Here is a 21527-nt window from a genome sequence, read left to right as displayed (position 1 = left end):
ATATAAATGTAAGTATAAATTAAATAAATAAATGAAATGAAATAAATTAAGTGAAATTGCTCAGAGCAGATGCAGACAGATAATCACCAAGCACTAAGTTTGGATGACATATGTTTGGGGATCAACATGTGTCAACCATCTTCTCAAGCTTGTAATGAGAGACACTTTAAAAGCAAAAGAAAAGTGCTAAGAGCTGTCTGTAAAAAATCATGAAAAACTAGGGGTCTGATTTCTGTATTCATTTGTTTGTTGTTTTTAATTGTATATTTATTTCTTGTCATGAAAATAGTCTTTGTTGACAGGGCATTAAATAAAAACGCATCATCGTTTATTTTAAACTTATTGTCATGTATCCACAGGTGGATCTGGATGTCACGCTGCCAGGTGAAGGGGGCAAAGACCGGCCCTTTAAAGTCTCAATTAAGTTTGTGTCTCTGGTGAGCTGGCACCTGCTGCACGAGGTGCTAACCGGGCGCAGTATGCCAGAGCCGCTGGAACTGGACAAGCCAATCAGCACCAACCCAGTGCACGCTGTGGATGTGGTGCTCCGCCATCTGCCCTCCATGAAGTGAGTGCATGTGCAGCAATTCTAGCCAAAGCATTAACTTTTTTTTTTTTTTTATATATAAAGATGACAACCTACAGCTGACCATCCAATATTTATGAGCACATTAAGAATGTTAGGAGGTTAATACATTTTTTAAATAATTTCACTTGTTAATGGCTCTCTTTATTTATTTAAATGCAAGCTGTACGCTGCATTGAAAAATTGAAAACATTTTTTAAACAAGCATCTTTTTTATTATGATTTTTAAAAATAATTGTACAGTGAAAATTACAACATTAATTTTATTTTTCCTGATATGTATCATTTTTAGTAGCATCAAGTTATTATTTTTTAATATACATTTTAAATTAATACAAAATTTACTCAAAAGAGACTTCTACAAAAGTGATTTTACTCTGAAATATGCAAATCTTACAATTTATTTTAAGATCATTTTTCAATTTTTTTTTGTTTAACGTTCATTTACCTATTGCCTTTTGAACTTGACGTTTTTGTTTTTTAATCCCAAATTTAAAACCTCATAAGTATATTATAAAAATGATTTTAAAAAATATGCATAAAAAAAATAAAAATAATAAAAATACTATATATATATATATATATATATATATATTTATATATTTATGAAACCACGTGGACACACTTCAGTGCTTCCTACACATAGACTTTACTTGGACGGGCTGCCCAGGTATATTAACAGCTGCCCAAGTATATTTGATGACTTTTTTTTTATTTATTTATTTTTTTTAACCAATACCGGCGGTGGTATACACTATGTAAAATATTACAGTTTTTATTGTATTTCTGCGTGCATAAAATACTTGTGAGTGTTGGTTATGTTTGTTTTGTTCATTTAGGATTGCAAATTCAAAATATAGACAATATAAAGTATGTGAAATTTGTAAATGCATGCATAATTCTTTTATAACAAATGCATTAGGTGAATATAAAAAAAATAAATGCCATTTGTTGCTGGATTTCTCTTCAAACACTCATTAAAACAAACAAAAAGCGCTCTGGGGTAAGTACAAATGTATGGTCGGTGCTCTTTGGGTAAGGGATTCATCAAATCTGCAACAAGAATCAGTCCAAGGCACTCGAGTAAAGTAAAAAATTAAAAAGCCTTTATTCACATGGTAAATCTCTAAAAACCTACGCGTTTCGGCTGAAGTCTGCCTTCATCAGGGTAACAGTGATCAGGTGTGTCTAGAGTCTCTTTTGAGTACTACGGTCACATGACTCATTTAAACTTCTCAAATGGCACTCAAATAATTTAACAAGCAAACTCTACTACCATCATAAATTCGGCATAGATGCACAAACACCCACTTGCATATGTGGGAAAAGAGAGAGAGAGAGAGAGAGAGAGAGAGAGAGAAAAAATATATATATATATACATATATATACATATACACATATACACATATACATATATATATATATATATATATATATATATATATATATATATATATATATATATATATATATATATATATATATATATATATATATACATATATATATACATATATATATATATATATATATATATATATATATATATATATATATATATATATATATATACACACACATACATATACACACACATATACATGGAAAATACATACATACATATAAACACATACATCAATGTATAATGACGATCTGTAAAGCATCTATAGAAAAACTCATTTATTCATTCATTTTCTTATCGGCTCATTAAAAGTGCATTTAGCAAAGACAAGAAATCACTGAATCCTTAATACCATCTGCATTTTTAAGTCTGATGAGGTCTCTTCTTTGTTTCTCACAGGTACACACCCGTGGGCCGCTCATTTTTCTCCGCCCCGGAGGGTTATGATCATCCTCTAGGTGGAGGCAGAGAGGTGTGGTTCGGTTTCCATCAGTCTGTTCGGCCCGCCATGTGGAAAATGATGCTCAACATTGATGGTGCGCATCCTTTGAGTTTCCTTAGCAATTGTGTTTTTTTTTTTAGTAGGAGTGTGAGAGCGGGTCCCACTGAAGGTCTGAATAATGGTGGTGGGGGTTTGTCTGATTGAAGGGGGTGTTAAAGGAGCCTCTCTTTCTTTCACTGAGTTCAGCAGTTCTCTGTGTCTCTGTCTGCGTGTTTTCCCGCTCTCTCAGACTCCCATAAGTCAATTGGCTGCATCTCTGCTCCTCCCCCTCTGTCTGAAGGGCAGGGAAAAGTCCAACCGTCTGAAATCGTCTCTCCTTTCATTGCCTCATTGTCACGCTTATAAAGCAGTGAATGGCCTCAGAAAGAGCGCGAAAGCATCGGCAACATTCGTGGAGATGTTTTCTCACAGGACTTTATAAACAGTGACTTCAAGATTGGTTCTGTTTACTAAAAGCTTGTGTAATGCAATTAGAAGTTGAGGTTTTCAAAGATAACAACAACCTACAGCTGATCATGCAATGGCATATAGAATGAATTAAGAATGTTAGAAGGTTAATACATTTAAAAAAATTATTTTGTCTCTTTATTTATTTGAATGCAAGATGTATCCTGAATTAAATCATGTTTTATATTTTTATTTTAAACAAGCATTTCAAATAGAAAATAATTTTTAATGATTTTTCTTAAAAACAGTCAAAAATGTAGTCAAAATTGACAACATGCATATAATTTATTTCTGATATGTATATATATTTTAGTAGCTATAACAAGTTATTTTTATGTTTTTAAGTAATACAAAATTAACCTTAAAAGAGACTTATAAAAAAAGAGATTTCTACACTGAAACAGGCAAATCTCACAATTATTTATTTTTCTAATTATTTAGTTTCAGTAGTAATTGCATTGTGAAGTTAACGTTGTTTTCTAACCCCAATTTTAGAATCTCATAAGTTTAATAGATAATGATTTTGTACACTTTAAATTTGAAAAACAAACAAATATGCATGCAGAAATAAATATTTAAAAAATATATGAAGAGTTCAGATGCAAAAGCCGCTAAACACCACTTCAGCAACAATGAGTTAATGACATTGAGTGAATGCTTTAGACACGTACTACACCATCAACAAATATATATTTGCTCTAAATCATCTATATCCCAGCGTCAGCGCATTCAGAAACAGTTTGTTTGCAAAAGCCGCTAAACGCCACTTGCCTTTGACAGCAAAAGCAGCTATATCCTCTGTACCAATCAGAAGGCACAAATTGAATCCCATGTTTTATTCCGCTTTCGATTTCAAGACTGAGTTTGATGAACTTTGAGCCTGTCCGACTGTCAGTAAATGGCAAATGAAACCGTCCCTCACCTCAACTCTGTGCATTATAAAAACACAATGTGCAGTCGGAAGTGTAGCATGCATTTATAATGTGTTTTTGCGCAGCAACAATACTTTGAATGAGTCCCATTTACTATACATTAAACGGCAACTCCATTTCATGAAAGACAGAGTTAAGATACTGTTCTTTTATCTCACGTGAATGCGAAGAGGATAAGCATGGATCCAAGACCTTAAGTATGGTGAAAATGAATGAATGACAGTTTCTAAAATTGTCCAAGAGGCATCCCCTTTTTGCCTAGTAGGCCTATCTTGTTTTATTTGCTAATTTGAGCTATTTTTTAAGATAAATATAAAATATTAAACTGTACATTATTTATATACTTCATAATACCTGTACGTCTGATAAGCTTTTTATATTAATGAGCAATGCACAGATATTGATGTTTCACAATGTTTTTACACTACATTATTTGAATCTATCAAGCTCAGTTTACAATGTTTACAATGTTTACATTGCTTTACTTACATTAAAAATATATACAAAATATCAGAAATGCCAACAGATTAAGATTTAATTAATGCCAGTTTTAATGTTATTGATTTATGGTCTTACTTGACAGATTTCATTCATTCATTTTCTGTCTGGTTTGTCCCTGGTTTATCACAGCGGAATGAACCACCACTTACTTGACAGATTTATATATTTTTAATTTTTATGTGGTTTGTGTAATATATTCTATGTTTATTAAAACAATTTCTTATAGCATCTTCATTTTCAAATAATTACACTGTCTTTTCCCAATAGGTGGATTTAGAAGGTTTTGCATGAAAAGCAGAGGTGGATTTAGCTGGTTTTGACACAAAAGAAAGTTCACCTTCTTAAAAAACAAAGACTTGTCTAAAGTGAAATTTTTGAAAAAAGGTTTATTTACTAGCGAATAACCTTTTCATTATAAAATGAAACTTCTGAACCTAATCAGAGGAGCCTGATAGAAAATGCTCATTTACAAGAAAAGGGGTCTGATGGATCTGAACTCTTCATATAATAGTTTTAGTAAACCGCGTGGACATACTTTATACTTATACACATGCTCAAAAATACATTCTACTATTCTTAGACAAATGCAGTCCGTTCCTGTTATTAGCAATAATAAGCAACCTATTTAATACCTTTTGTGATCTTTGCATATGCAAATTCCAACTCCACTAAACCTAAATACATTGTCCTGCAGTTCCACTGCAGTAGATATATTAAATGGTAATAGACCTTAGATTGTTTTTTTTCATAATAAATTTTTTCAGTCATCATGATGCTTTTTTTTTTTATTATAACCTGCACTAAAGCGTTTCTCATCAGTTTTCATCTCTCCTGTGTTTCAGTGTCAGCCACGGCTTTCTACAAAGCACAGCCAGTCATTCAGTTCATGTGTGAAGTCCTGGACATCCACAACATCGACGAGCAGCCGCGACCCCTCACAGACTCCCACAGAGTCAAATTCACCAAAGAAATCAAAGGTGTGTGTTCATACGTGTTTGTGTCCGCTGTTACTTTTAAAAGTCAATCTTTCTGTCATGACAGCTCTCTGAGAGATTTATTATGGCAATGAATATATACAGTATACAGCCGCCTTTATATTTTCCCCCAATTTCTGTTACAGAGAGAGAGAATATTTTCAACACATTTCTAAACATAATACTTTTAATAACTACTTTCTAATAATTGATTTATTTTGTTTTTGCCATGATGACAGTACATATTTTACTAGATATTTTAAGTTGCTAGTATTTAGCTTAAAGTGACATTTAAAGGCTTAACTAGGTTAACTAGGCGGGTTCGGGTAATTAGGCAAGTCATTGTATAACAGTGGTTTGTTCGGTAGACAATCAGAAACAAATATTGCATAAGAGGGCTTAGAATATTAACCTTAAATGGTTTAAAAAATTAAAAACTGCTATATGGCATTTGTGATGTGTTTGGTCTCGGTGGAATATATCTGCTCTGCTGCTGCTGCTTTGATCATTATGGCAGAGCAAGTACAGAGTATTGTTACTCCCGGTATATTCATAGACATGCAGTCTGAGAATATAACACTGCTGCAAACATCATATACATGTAACCCAGTGTTTCCTCTAGGATTTTTTCCAGCTGTGGCGGCACACCTTTTACATAAATCTACCGCCCTATTCACACGGGGCTTCAGCGTCAACGCTTGACAGAGGGCGTGTCTGAAGTTGGAGCTGAAACGATCGTCATAGAAGCGTCAGCCAATGAAATTTAGTCAGCAATAGGCCACTGTCTGAGCTGGTGTATTTGCATACAGCGATCTGATTGGCTGACGCTTCCGTCGGAAAAGTTTGAGCTGGTTCCAACTTCTGCAGCGAGGAACGCTTCTGAAGCGGCGCCGACGGATCCACAATGCAGTTCGGCAACGCCTGACGTCACCCATTCAAAGTGAATGGGAAGCGTTGACGCTGACGCCCCGTGTGAACAGTATGTCGTTATTTCAATGACAAATGGAGAAATGTCGTAGTATTACAAGTCATGATCACATTTATGCAATACGAGCATGTGAATCTTTTTGCTCGCGTGCCGAATTCCTCCGCTCGTGCACTAAACATCTTGTACACCCCCTCAAATATACGCTGTTCAAGCGCAGATCTTCTTGTGCGCTCTCAAATAAATGCTGCTGAAGTGCGATTTAGCACGTTTATGTAGTGAGAATGTCTCAACATTCATTAGATTTGCTAGGAATATTTCTTAATTTTCCAGTAGACCTACAGAGCAGTGGTAATGCGTCCTGAAGTAAAGTGAAACGGCTATAAACTCCAGCAAGATCGAGTCATTGTATGCATAAGCACAGACCTTTATCTTTAAATAAAGTACATTTATGGAAACTGTGTTCATCCTAACTGAAAGCTATGCCTTGTTTGCTGGCCTCACGCACCTGTTAGTCCGCACATAACCTCAAAGGGTTAAACAAATAACGCACAGCACTACTACGATTACAGAAATGTTTGCGCTGTTCTAATTCCCTTACCTTTTAATAAGTTTTTTAACTTATTAAATAAGATTATAACCCGCCATTAAAAACATCAACAATGACTGAAGGTTTTGAATGGAAAGCTGGAATGTAGCCGTGGTGGGATGCATTTTGGTGTGGCACCCCGCCATTGAAGAATGAATGTAGCGGAAACCATGTGTAACCCCATAGCAGATTTAAACACAGGTGGAACTAGGGTGGAGGAGGGTTGTTTACTCTTAGCGTAAAACAACACAGAGTCATCTAAAATCTTGGGGAGCACACGTGTAATATAGTTGATGTAGGAGCAGATTAGACATGACTAGTCAGCTTGTGTGCAACAAAATTGTTGGGCTACCAACAGTTATAACCCAAAAATGACCAGTCTGCCAGACGAAGAAGAGTAGGAGTCCGAGATTCAGTTAAAGAAAGTTTACTGAGGATATTTTGCAGATTCAACCTGCTCCAACACTCGCAGAGTTTGTGGGCTGCTCTGCTTTCAATCTCAAGTCAACAACAGTTATACTCTCACATAACACCATTTACTGCGTCATACATACAGTAAATGTTTTAACCTGATTGGACTCAAATCTGTGTGTGTGTGCGTGTTCGTGTGCGTGTGTTTGTGTGTGTGTGTGTGTGTGTGTGTGTGTGTGTGTGTGTGTGTGTGTGTGTGTGTGTGTGTGTGTGTGCGTGTGCGTGTGCGTGTGCGTGTGCGTGCAATGATGAGTAAAAGAATACAATTATCAGATTAAAATTGTTGAAACTGGTTTAAAAAGAATGAAAAAAGACACAAAGTGAAATATGAAAAGTATGTTATGTTTTTGCATTTTTAAAAAAAGATTAAGACATGCTTGCTTTAATATAATACTTTTAAAAGTCGCTTTATCCATAGTATGAACAGCAAATTTATTTGGTGCCTGTTTGATTTAGTGTCAGAGCCGTAAAACTGAATCGTATCTAAGAAAATGTTGCAACCACTAAGTTTGTGTCTTGGTGTACGTACTTCATTCTCATGGGTTGGTTTATGTGCAGGTCTGAAGGTGGAGGTGACCCACTGCGGGACCATGCGGAGGAAGTACCGCGTCTGCAATGTGACCCGCCGGCCTGCCAGCCACCAAACGTGAGTCAAACCAGCACAGGAAGTGATGCGAGCTATGAATGTATTGATTACAGAGGGCAAAGCCACAGTGCTTTAATGCATTTGATATCCGCATGGAACATTTTGATTTGAAGTATATCAGAAATGTGTGAAAGTCACACCGGCCACTTTATTAGGTACACCTTACAAGTACCGGGTTGGACCTTGTTTTGCCTTCAGAACTGCCTTAGTCCTTCGTGGCATAGATTCAGCAAGGCACTGGAAACATTCCTCAGAGATTTTGCTTCATATTGACATGATAGCATCACACAGTTGCTGCAGATTTGTCGGCTACACATCCATGATGCGGATCTCCCATTCCACCACATCCCAAAGGTGCCCTATTGGATTGAGATCTGGTGACTTTGGAGGCCATTTGAGTACAGTGAACTCATTGTCATGTTCAAGAAACCAGTCTGAGATGATTTGTGCTTTATGACATGGCGCATTATCCTGCTTGAAGTAGCTGGATTGAGCAGTCCCATCAGAAGATGAGTACACTGTGGTCATAGAGGGATGGACATGGTCAGCAACAATAATCAGGTATCTGTGGCGTTGACACGATGCTCAATTGGTACTGATGTGCCCAAAGTGTGACAAGAAAATATCCCCCACACCATTACACCACCACCAGTCTGAACTATTGATACAAGGCAGGACGGATCCATGCTTTCATGTTGTTAATGCCAAATTCTGACCCGACCACCCGAATCTGGCAGCAGAAATGGAGACTCATCAGACCAGGCAACGTTTCTCCAATCTTCTATTGTCCAGTTTTGGCGAGCCTGTGTGAATTGTAGCCTCAGTTTCCTGTTCTTAGCTGACAGGAGCGGCACCCGGTGTGGTCTTCTGCTGCTGTGGCCCATCTGCCTCAAGGTTGGACGTGTTGTGTATTCAGAGATCCTCTTCTGCAGACCTCGGTTGTAACGAGTGCTTATTTGAGTTAATGTTGCCTTTCTATCAGCTGGAACCAGTCTGGCCATTCTCCTCTGGCATTTGCGCACACAGAACTGCCGCTCATTGGATATTTCCTCTTTCTTCCCAGTTCTGATGCTCGGTTTGAACTGCAGCAGATCGCCTTGACCATGTCTACATGCCAAAATGCATTGAGCTGCTACCATGTGATTGGCTGATTAGAAATTTGCATTAACCAGCAGTTGGAGAGGTGTACCTAAAAAAGTGGCCAGTGAGTGTGAAAGTTTATACAATAAATGAAATTGAGAGCCTAGTTATTTAGTTTTGTGCCTGCAGAAAAATGTTTAGTGCCTTCAGCCTGTATTTTATCCTGTATTTAAACTCTCTTAGAAATGAGTAAAATTGTTATGTTTTATTCAATGTTGTGTTAGTGTTTATCTGCTAAATGATGAGATTGGGCAGTCTCGTAACCTAACTAGTCTTCTGAAAATAATTTTTTTAAAAGTTAATTTTAACAAGTTTTCATTTAATATTAAATGCATGAATTATGAAATATATCATGCTGGTGTTAATTTCATTCATTTTATATAAACAACTCCCTGATTGTGTAGGATTTAAAGGTCCATAATTCAAGCAAAGTATGATGGAAAGTGTAAAAAAGGTTAGTTAGTCTTTGTTTATTTCCCGAAGATAATTTGATTGCAGCATACAAGCATATCACACATAATACACAAAACACATTATACAATATAAATCTCACTCATATTTAAAGCTTTATAGCGCAGGGGATGAATGCAAGTTTGAAATGATTTGTTAGGAACTAATAGGAGTGTATCGAACACCTCAAGTGAGAAGGTAAAACTCATGATGGACAGGATGGGAATCATCTGACAGAACACGCTATGGCATAACTGAGTCTATGGTCTTACTATGTCTGGTATAACTGAGCCAGAGTCATCTGTTAGCCATCTGTTATCTGGTATAGGGTAAAGAGGAAAACAGTAGGATCAAATGCTGTGCCATGCTGCCCTCTAGTGTTTAAATACAGGAGTACAGGTCTCTAGTGTTGTTAAATCAAGTGTCTTGATGTTTTCCCAGGTTCCCTTTGCAGTTGGAGAACGGCCAAACTGTAGAACGGACAGTAGCTCAGTATTTCAGAGAGAAGTACAACCTGCAGCTCAAGTACCCTCACCTGCCCTGTCTACAGGTGGGACAGGAGCAGAAACACACATACCTGCCTCTGGAGGTGAGTCTGTCATACACACACTCACTCACTCTGTTCTTTTTAGTGCTGTGCAACATGAGTCATTACTATATATAAATTACACGGACAAAATAGGGTGTGGCAAAATGCATTATTTATAGAGCAATAATTCACGTCATTACAGGAGTGTAGACAGATAAATAAATAACAGCATCATGAGAAATCATGTAGTGTGGAGTTTAGTGCAATCCCATAAGGAACACTAACTTTTTAAAGCCGAAATTCAAACCGTTTCCCAGGTGCAAATGACAAAACTAGCAAATAGCAGTTGGCGTTTCTGTGTGGAGTTTGCATGTTCTCCCTGCGTTCATGTGGGTTTCCTCCGGGTGCTCCGGTTTCCCCCACAGTCCAAAGACATGCAGTACAGGGGAGTTGGGTAGGCTAAATTGTCCGTAGTGTATGAGTGTGTATGTGAATGAGTGTTTGGATGTTTCCCAGAGATGGGTTGCGGCTGGAAGGGCATCCGCTGCGTAAAAAACTTGCTGGATAAGTTAGCGGTTCATTCCGCTGTGGCGACCCCAGATTAATAAAGTGACTAAGCCGACAAGAAAATGAATGAATGAATGAGTACAACTGCATTGACCATCGGGAGTCGCCATAATCAGTTGCGTTACATGAGAGAAATATTGCTTGCACAATCCAAAATAATCCAACGTCAACACCCATGATAGCTCCTCCCTTTGATCAGCAGCCCACCCCTTCGTCGGTAGCACATCCCCTTTCATTGTAAATGCTCTACTTATACTATTTATACTACGGTATGCTTTAGAATAGTGCAACACACATAATGGTTACATTTGCTTTTTAATTAACAATGTATAGTTAAAGTCAGAATAATTAGCCCCCCTCCAACAGAGAGAAGATTTTGTTCAGCTTAGTTTAGCTTAGGGTTGTTCTCTTGTCCTTTACACACTGAAATTCCTCCAGATTCCTTAAATCTTTTAATGATGTTCTGCACTGTTGAAGGTGAAATATAAAATACCTTCCTATCTTTCTCTGAGGAACATTGTTTGTTTTTAAACATTTTAATTATTTTCTCAATTATGTTTGGCAAACTGGCGATCCTCGGCCCATCTTTGCTCCTGAAGGACTAGAACTTTCTAGGATGCTGCTTTTGTACCAAATAATTTTTGCACCAACTTTTTTTGGAGTGTGTTGCAGGTCTGAATGACAGGAAATGATCTATATTCACAAATTAAATGAAGTTGACCAGACAAAACATGAAATATTGTGTTCATATTGTCTGCAATGTCAAAGTCGATTTGTAAATCACTACTATCTTTTTTTTTATTTGCGGTTTCTATACTTTCCCGACTTTTTCTGGTTTGGGGTTGTAGTTTAATTATGTATTAGTTTTTCACGTGGTCAATACTTTTAAACTATTAGTTTCTTGAATTTGTTACTATATCATGATAAATATCGTTATCAGGATTTGAGGTGACTTGTATTATTATTATTATGAAATCTCATAATCTCCCACTTGTTTTATATGTGCATCCTTTTAGGTTTGCAATATTGTAGCAGGGCAGCGGTGCATCAAGAAACTGACAGATAATCAGACGTCCACCATGATCAAAGCCACGGCGCGCTCCGCACCAGACCGACAGGAGGAGATCAGCAGACTGGTGAGTGCTGTTTAGTACCTCCTGTATGCATGAAATAATCAACATTTTAATATCAGACTTCTATAGATTTCATTGCTAATTTGAATACTTTTTTTTTCTGTTTTTGAACTTAAGCGTGGCTAAAATGTTTGTTTTGCTTTGTATCTTTATCTAATTATAGGTTATTTTTTATTTATTTATTTATTTTTTTACTTCAACTTATTTTATTTTGTCATTAATATTTTTACATTTTATTTAAAAGGTTATTTACAGTAGGCTTTTTCATATAAATTTTTGTCTATTTTTGATTGTTTGATTTTAATTATAGTTAATTTCAAAACTTCTTTTAGTTTATGCTTTTTAAAATAACAATAATTTTTCAACTTAATTTAGTTCACAAAATGAACAAAAATTTTAATGAGAAATTTCACTGCAACAAGCTGAAAAAAGCTTAATTAACTTTTCTAATAACACAGTTGTATTATTTTTTCCCCCCTATGGTTATCCTACGTAATTGATTGCTTATTATTGATTAAATTGATATTAATAAATAAATTAATATTTATGTGGTTAGGTGTAATGCACCAGTGTTATATTAGTATCATGTTACAATTATTATTATATTTAATTGTTTAAATATATTAAATAAATTTAAATTTATACATTTTTAAATTTATATTAAATTAGTTTTTTTATTTAAAATCTTTCTTAATTTGTTGAAGGTTTTAGTAATATTGTTATTGTTTTTTAATATATTTATATGTAATTATATATTTTATATATATATATATATATATATATATATATATATATATATATATATATATATATATATATATATATATATATATATATATATTTCAAATGTCTGCTTTATCAATTATTTTCTTATTTTGTTTAATTTGTAGCTGTTTTACATTTATAGAAAATGAGAAATGTAGGCTTAGATATTTATAATTTATACTTGATTTAATTTGATTAACTTGTCAAGTAACTTTTTTGTATTTCCAAATTAATGTAATAACTCTGTCAATTAATTAATAGTAATATTCTGAAATATGTATTCATGCTAATTTGGCTGCACAGCAATATCATACTAATATCCGCTCTTCTGAGGATGGTCCAAGTTCTTCCAGCCATGTTTGAAACCTCATATTGCCTCATGCTGTTATTTGTGCATTCATGCTTTATATCAGTATCAATGGAGGTCAGTGATGACTTTACATTGAGCTGATTGACTAGACTCTTTACCTCGCTGTTTGCAGATTTACAGTCCTGCTGCGCTCAGATCAGCTCAGAGATTGAAGCCCTGCTGCTCTTGATGCCTTATTAAACTGGCAGCCAATCAGGCAGTGAATCAGTGTTGCTGTGGTGGATTTAGATGTTGAAATCTCTAAACATGAGTGCAGCGAGGAAAGCGTTGGTGAAATGTACCAAAACGAAAAAGCCTCTCTGAGGCCAAGCTAAAAATACCTCAGAGTATTTTTACACTGAAGTACAGCAGGATCTGAGCTGGAATATTATCAGCTCAAAGTGTGAAACGCTTTTGACAAACATCCTGTGTGCTCAAGAGAGATACCAGAGTATTTAAAATAATGCTCTCATATAATCCGAGTTTCAACATGGTTAACATTAGGGCTGTGCAATTAATCGAAAATCCGATTTCTTTTCGGATTAATTCACACTGAATTGGTAGATCTGTGTAAAAGGTCTGCCACCACAGCTGGCAAAAAATCCTAGAGGAAACACTGTAACGTGAGGTTTCAAAAATGTCAGACGTCCTTTAAATCAAGTTCACAAACGTTACAGGAGATCACTGTGGAGATAGGCTGACATTAGTTTTTTCTTCCTTATTCTTATTTCAGACCCATAAAGAGAATTACTGCTAGATAGCGATCACCTGTGTTTTCCCCGTCATGGTGTGTATCAGCAAACTAATAATAAAGCCAGATAAAGATCTCACTTTACTGAAAAAACAGTGTTCCACTAGATCCTGTAGGTCAGAAAGTACGGTTGACTGCTGAACTCATTTTATCATGGTAAAATAAAACCGAAATCGGATCATAACACTTCAATCTCCTCCCGAAGCTCCGATGGTCTGTATAGAGAAACTGTCAGTCACAACTGTCAATCATGATGACACGCCCCCTTTTTATAGCATTAAATTACTGGCTAAAAACATACTGTTTACAAAAATGAAGATCTGCACCTATATCAGCATGATAACTAGAGCCTTAATTGACCAGAACCATCTTTCGGGACATTTTATTGCAAGTGTAATAAATTATTATTTTTTATTTGTGATCAAGTCTCGTTCATTAACTTCGTCGGAGGTGGGCTTTATGACTTGTACTGCAGCCAGCCCACAGGGGGCGATCTTATGGCCAGGAGCGTCACTCAAAAGCAGGCATGTGGCACACTTGATTGGGTGTAGAAAATGGATCTGGCAGCAGATATCGCAGCCTCTGTTGCTTTTTACCTTCATTCATTCATTTTTTTTTCGGCTTAGTCCCTTTATTAATCTGGAGTCGCCACAGCGGAATGAACCACCAACTTCTCCAGCATATGAACTCTCTCAAGTTAGTTTGTAACAGTGTTTGTAAATGTGTGTGTTTCAGGTGCGCAGCGCTAACTATGAAGCCGACCCGTTCGTGCAGGAGTTTCAGTTTAAGGTCCGGGATGAGATGGCCCACGTGACGGGGCGCGTGTTGCCCGCGCCCATGCTGCAGTACGGGGGCAGGGTGAGCACAGAGCACTTTATGGTACCCTTCCTTTCAATCACCCACATCTCTTTGTGTCTGTCTGTCTGAATGAATGAACGGCTCCACAGCTGGACAAACTAACAGCTCTAACCACTGCTGCTGTGAAGTGTGTGTGTGTGTGTGTGTGTGTGTGTGTGTGTGTGTGTGTGTGTGTGTGTGTGTGTGTGTGTGTGTGTGTGTGTGTGTGTGTGTGTGTGTGTGTGTGTGTGTGTGTGTGTGTGTGTGTGTGTGTGTGTGTGTGTGTGTGTGTGTGTGTGTGTGTGTGTGTGTGTGTGTGTGTGGAATAACTAACCGAATAAACATGCTTGCAGCAATGTGTTCTGCTGTTATTTGAGATGAATAAATGATGTTTGTAAATGTTTTTTAAATGACAGGAGAAATGGTAAAACAGTGGTTGGAGACATTTTGCATGCATTTGGACACTTATCATTAGTGACTTATTCATAAGTATTACAGTGCTCAGCATATTATTAAGTACACCCCCCATTGAAACTGATTTCTCAGTGAATATTGTCAATAATTTTTGCTGCATTAAAAATACATTTTATTAAACATTTATATCCATTATAAGATTTTATTCATCTAACACAGTTAGAAATAGAAAGATAATGAATTTAAATTAAAATGAGTTATTGCAAAAAATATATTTATTGTTTTTGTTAGTTTGTTTGTTTTATTTATATAGCACATTTAAAAACAACAGGGGCCTGTTTCAGAAAGGAGGTTAACTGAAAACTCAGAGTATTTTAACCTTGAAATGAGAGAAACTCTGGGTTTTCCGTTTCAAAATGGCAGGTTTGTTAAACTCAAGAAAGCAGGGTAAGTCAAGCCTGTTTCTGAAAGAGAGGTAACTTTAACTCAGAGTCAGTTACTGTGGTAACTTACTCTGTGAATCTAACTTGGTCAGAAGCAGGTTTTATTCTCTAAACTCAGAGTTTCTGTCGGTCTCCTCCCCTTTTTTAAAGATGAAGCGGTATTTCTCGCCTTAGCCTTACGTTTCCACCCACCTATTTTAATGCTCATTTTGGATACGTGCATAAAAACGATTGATAGAAACGTCATGATGCACATAACTTTTTAAAATATGTATAAAAAACGCGCATAACTGAGTAGGATAAACTTTTATTGGATAGAAAATGTGCGCATAAACTACGATGGAAACACTTTTGCTGAACAAATTACAGTATGTACATTAAAAAAAAGATCATGATCATTTGATAATGAAAATGTGTGTAAATTGACAAACCAACAGGCCTAGCACACTGTAACATGTCTTAAATATTGTTTTAGTCATTTTAAAATGCCTTAACTGTTTCAGTGTATATTATTAATTACCTCCGAACGTCTGGTGCGTGTCAAGAGTCTCCGCGTCTCATGGCTTCAGACGCCCCACGTGTTCATTGTGTTTCAGCATTGTCTTCTGACATCGAGGCACACGTACATTAATTAGGCTAAAAGAATTAATTGACGCAGCTTCTTCTACCACAGTAAATTCTGTTTTTACTGTTGATATTTGGTGCCAGTTAAATCAGGAAGTGACAATTTTTTTCTCTTTGACTCGTTGGATGGAATTTTATTCGCATCTTTTATGCAATATTCCAGTTTTGCACATAAATTTATGTAATATATTTGGATGGAAACATATTGCTTACATTTTAGTCACACACAGAAGAACTGTACTAGAATGGCTTATCCTTTTTTAATAAATAATTAAATTAAATTCACCTTCGACATGCACTGTAACTAGATTAATGGGATTATTATTCTTTCTAAAAATTATTTTTAGTACTGCTTACTGTTATATTAACCTCTATCACTTGATCAATAAAAAAGGCAGACACACAAGTGCACTGTTAAATCATTTAAAACTAATAAATGTATAAAAAAGTTTAGAAAAAAATATAAACGTCACAAATTACATTACTTATTTTATTATACTTAAATATTTAAATACTTAAAGTGAAATTAGGCATTAACTTGAGCAGCTGTTTTCCCACGCTAACTGTCTCTTCTTCACTGATGGTTGCTTCTTTTCAAATATATACACTCATATTTGCTATAACTTTGCATGAGAACATCAAGTTCAGCTAGAGAAAGAAATGGTGATCTCTTTTATAAGATATTGCCATAGTCACTCGTAATGTCTGCGCTCCATTGATAATGCCTTTTTAAAGTCACGGTGTGCGTGCTTAACTCTGAGTTGGTCTACTCGAAGTTGATTGACCCAACTCAGATCAGCTGTTCTGAAACTGAAAACTCTGAGTTTTTAATCTCTCGGTAAATCAACTCAGAGTTCAAGTTTAAACTCTGAGTTGTTTGAACCTCCTTACTGAAACAGGCCCCAGATGTTGGCACAAAATCGTTTTGTATATGTAAACACAATAAAATTATTTACAATCAAATGCATGAGACGAGGAGGATTTAAAAAAAAGAAGTAAAAGCACAGAGATTATATTATTATATAAATATATACAGTTGTATATTTATTTTTAAAATTAATTAATAACTATTAATATTTGTTAATTATATATTACAAATTAATAATTATATTTTAGATATTATTTAAAATATATTATTATATTTATTTATTTTCTCTTGATTTTTTTTTTCCAGATTATTTTAATTGAATTGAGATTTATGCATTTGGACATTATCATTATCATTAGTGACTTGTATAACAGTGTTTAGAATAAACGAGGACATCCCCTTTGGAAATGTAATATTTTAATCTGATTCTCAGGGAATGTAGCCAATAATTTCTATTTATAATTGGTGCATTTAAACATTAAAATTAGAGTTTGTTTACATAATGCATTTAGAAATAAAAAGATAATGCATTTAAATTCAAATTAATTGTTTGCTATAGAGATAGATAGATGGATAGATAGATGGATAGATAGATGGATAGATAGATGGATAGATAGATGGATAGATAGATGGATAGATAGATAGATAGATAGATAGATAGATAGATAGATAGATAGATTGATTTTTAACAAATTTTCAGATTTTTATGTTTTGCTTTGTTTTACTTGTTTATTAATTTTTTTAAATTGAAAACATTAGTTTGGGTGTACAATTATTTAGACTTACTGACTAATTTAATGCACAATTTAATTATATGCACAAATGTATTATAATATAACCTAAAGAAAATCTGTGAGAGGTGAACTCGATTATGCTTGAGCACTGTATACATGCTGTACTTTATATTAATATATATATAATTAATATATATTTATTTAATATATTAAATTAATATATATTTGTGCAAACATAAATAAACTGATAAGTCTAATCTTTAATTGAATACTGAAAGGGATAGTTCACCCAATAATTAAAGTCATTAAAAAAAAATTCCGTAACCTCTGTGTTTGTGTGAACTTTTTTGAATTTACCGGTAAAGTTGTTCCAGAAATTTTCCAGATATTTACCGGTATCACTGTGTGAAAGGGGCTACTGTTTTATAGCTTATATATTTTTTTTCTACAACTTGTGGTTTATAATTGTATAATAATATTTGGTAATACTTATAAACTTTGATGCTTGTTTTGTTGTAAACAATTGTATTTATTATTTCAATTTTTTGTTTAATATAGAGAGCATACATCATATGGCCATACTATAAAACAATCCTAAATCCCCGCCCCCCACCCAGGTAGACTTGTTCTATAATGACAAAAGTTAAAAGCTTGCTGTGTTATATAAAAAAAATAAAAATAAATAAAATAATGTGATGCCAAATACAGAGTAGAAGTTAGGTAAGTACAAATGAATAACTATTACATCATGAGATGCATAAAGACCATATAAACAGACAAGCTGTACATTAGAAGGAAGAAACAAAAGATTTGACATTATCAAAAGTTAAATTCCTTTGACTTAAGGACAGTTTTAGACTGAGCTCTATGTATGCGCACTGTTCAAAGTTCCATACAAATAATGTCCAGCAAAGATAGGCCCCATTAACTTTGATGCTGTTGTTAAAGTAAACTAAAAACAGAAGATATTAAAAACTGCAACCATTTCAAACTGTCAATAAAAACAAAGCCTGTACAGTTAAAGGCAGAATTATTGGCCTCCTGTAAAACGTTAGAAATAAATAAATATTTTTTATTTTATTTCTTGTAAATTTGTATAAACTTTTGTTTCAACCCAAGTGCTGTTTAACAAAGCATGTAAAAAAATTCACAGAATTTCATATTATAATTGGTTCTCAAGAGAAAGTCTTGCTTCTTTTAGTTTGGCTGGAACAAAACAATCATTATTATTTAAACTGCTAATTAGACTTGCTGATGTCAATATTATTATTCATGCATTCATTTTCCTTTGGCTTAGTCCCTTATTTATTAGGGGTCGTCACAGTGGAATGAACCATCAACTATTCCAGCATATGTTTTACACAATGGTTGCCTTTCCAACTGCAACCCAGTACTGGGAAACACCCATACACACTTACATTCAAACATACACTCATATATTACAGCCAATTTAGTTTATTCTATTCACCTATAGCCCATGTGTTTGGACTAAGGGGAAAACTGGAGCACCCGGAGGAAACCCACGCCAGCACAGGGAGAACATGCAAACTCCACACAGAAATGCCAACTGACCCAGCCAGGACTTAAACCAGCGACCTTCTTGCTGTGAGGCAATAGTACCAACCACTGTGCCACTGTGTTGCATCAATACTATTAGCCGCCTTAAGAATTTATTTTTCAATTGGCTACACTACAAACAACTGTTGTCTAATGACTTGCCCAAATACCAAAACTTGCCTTGTTAACTTGCAAACTTGTTCCAATATAACTAGCAGAATATTGTCATCATGGCAAAGACTAATTAAATTAGTTATTAGAAGATGTTTTAAACTACACAGTTTAGTAATTGATTTCTCTGTTAAACAGCACTTGGCAAATATTTTCACAGGATGGCTAATAATTTTGTCTTCATCTGTGCATGCGTTTATAGAAGTAAATGTTACATTATATGCATGCATGTGTAATGTTTGTAAATGTATCTATTGCACAGTATATTTGATTTTCAAACAGTATAACTTTATCTTGTGCTTAATACATGTCATCTTGTTAGTTTATCATTATGATTATTTTATGTTATAATTGGCACTTTTTAAAATCTTTCTTTATACAGACTTGTTTTTGTAAAATGTACACCACCTGACAAAAGACTTGTCTAACCAAGTTTTAGTTACAACAAATAATAACTTGATCATTTGGTGTCAGAAGTGGCTTATATGAAAGGCAAAGGTCTCTAGATTACACTTATTTTAGCACAATAAAATATGATCATGCCTTGATTTTGAATGATTTCATTAGGACTGTAAGGTCTGACTTTGCTTAGAATAAAGTCTCGTCACTGAGCATAAATAATGTAAAGTCATGCTGCAGTGGAAACAGAATGAATATTGTGTCTGACTCCATCATGAGCTTGGAGGACTGCATCCATACATCTCTGACATGACTCAAATCACTGATTAATAAAGTCATCTGGAATGAAGAAGAAAGCGTTCCTGCAGGACTCCCAGAGTTCATCAAGATCCTTTGGATTCATCTTTAACGCCTCCTCCATCTTACCCCAGACATGCTCAATAATGTTCATGTCTGGTGACTGGGCTGGCCAATCCTGGAGCACCTTGACATTCTTTGCTTTCAGGAGCTTTGATGTGGAGGCTGAAATATGAGAAGGAGCGCTATCCTGCTGGAGAATTTGCCCTCCCCTGTGGTTTGTAATGTAATGGGCAACACAAATGTCTTGATACCTATAGGCTGATTTTTACATCTGCGTCAAGCAAATGCGTATGCTACGGCGCAGCCTACATGTTGACGTAAGCCCTACGCCGTGGCTATCGGCGTGGCTGATGCGCACCTCAAAAAATCTAACTACACGTTGCAACGATGCGTACTGCAAGTTCTGTGATTGGTCGGCTTGGTAGCACTGACGAGTCTGGGCGGGGCCGAGAGCCACGTGAGCCAGATGGAGCGATTGTTTACAACAGTGGAGTCCTGGGGTCCGTTCTTCGTACGTGGATTACTCAGTTAGCTGGATTTGGATATTGACGATTTGACACGATCCAGGATCGTTTCGTTCTTCAAAGCTGATCCGAGAGTTGTTGTCATAGCAACAGTTCTGCTAGCTTAAACCTGATCGGGAGCAGGTTCAATTTATATAAACAGGATTAGATCGGCTCAGTTTAAGCAAATATAATACAGAAAGTATGTACCGAATTCTGATATTTTCTTACAGAAAATAACTACTTTATATACACTTGGGAAAATAGTGTATATATTTTAAAATATATATATATATATATATATATATATATATATATATATATATATATATATATATATATATATATATATATATATAAAGTTATAGTTATTAATAAAATAAATAAAGTTATATATATTAATACAACTTATGCAATCTGCACTCTCGAAATGAAAGTACAAAGACTGCCACCTGGTGGTGCACAGAGAAAACTTATTGATATGAACTTTTTAGATTGCTTTAGTACAAATTGTGTATAATAGAAATGCAGAATATTTGACTTTTTTAAAGCAATAATACATTTATGCAGTCATAAACATGTTTTGACAGTTAATATGCCGGTGATTTGATGCTTCACAAAAGTTGCAGACGCCTTTACCAATATCAAAATGCTTTTGTAAACAACCAGTTATTCCATACAGCGATTAAAAAAGCGGCTACAATAAAAAAGAAAATATTTTCTAAATGTAGAAATAAATACATTGATTTGCATTGAAATACATGATGAATACTCTTGACACATGAAAGTGTAAAGCCTGCAGCTCACAACAAATGTGGAAAGTTATTGCGTGTCACATTTAACAAACCGTTTACTGCTAATTTGATGTAATTTTGCTCACATGGATAATTGAATATTAATCAGATGATGTCATTACGCAGCTGTGCCGTCAGCCAATCGTTGCATTGCTGATCATGA

The 21527-nt window shown here is 35.0% G+C and overlaps 1 protein-coding gene and 1 long non-coding RNA gene across 6 annotated transcripts in view; one reads left to right on the top strand and one right to left on the bottom strand.

Annotated features, from left to right (window-relative positions):
• Positions 1–21527, top strand: part of ago3a (argonaute RISC catalytic component 3a) — a 74146-nt gene that overhangs the window by 37875 nt on the left and 14744 nt on the right. For 3 of the 5 annotated variants that reach the window (XM_087286109.1, XM_087286108.1, XM_087286110.1), the window contains exons 4-10: positions 360–568; positions 2389–2525; positions 5214–5348; positions 7889–7976; positions 10008–10155; positions 11679–11798; positions 14396–14518. In XM_087286109.1, coding sequence (XP_087142235.1) covers positions 360–568; positions 2389–2525; positions 5214–5348; positions 7889–7976; positions 10008–10155; positions 11679–11798; positions 14396–14518 — 960 coding nt within the window. 5 annotated transcript variants of the gene reach the window in all.
• On the bottom strand, positions 5256–7626 carry LOC147833521 (uncharacterized). Its single transcript, XR_015512313.1, has 2 exons — positions 6324–7626; positions 5256–6014 (listed from the first exon to the last, which is right to left on the bottom strand). It is a non-coding gene; the product is annotated as an uncharacterized LOC147833521 (long non-coding RNA).

The sequence above is a fragment of the Danio rerio genome, chromosome 16 (genome assembly GCF_052040795.2).
Source record: "Danio rerio strain M-AB ecotype USA chromosome 16, GRCz13ab, whole genome shotgun sequence".
NCBI classification, from domain to species: Eukaryota; Metazoa; Chordata; class Actinopteri; order Cypriniformes; family Danionidae; genus Danio; species Danio rerio.
The sequence above is the reverse complement of the archived record's forward strand: the minus strand, read 5'-3'. Positions and strand labels throughout refer to the sequence as shown.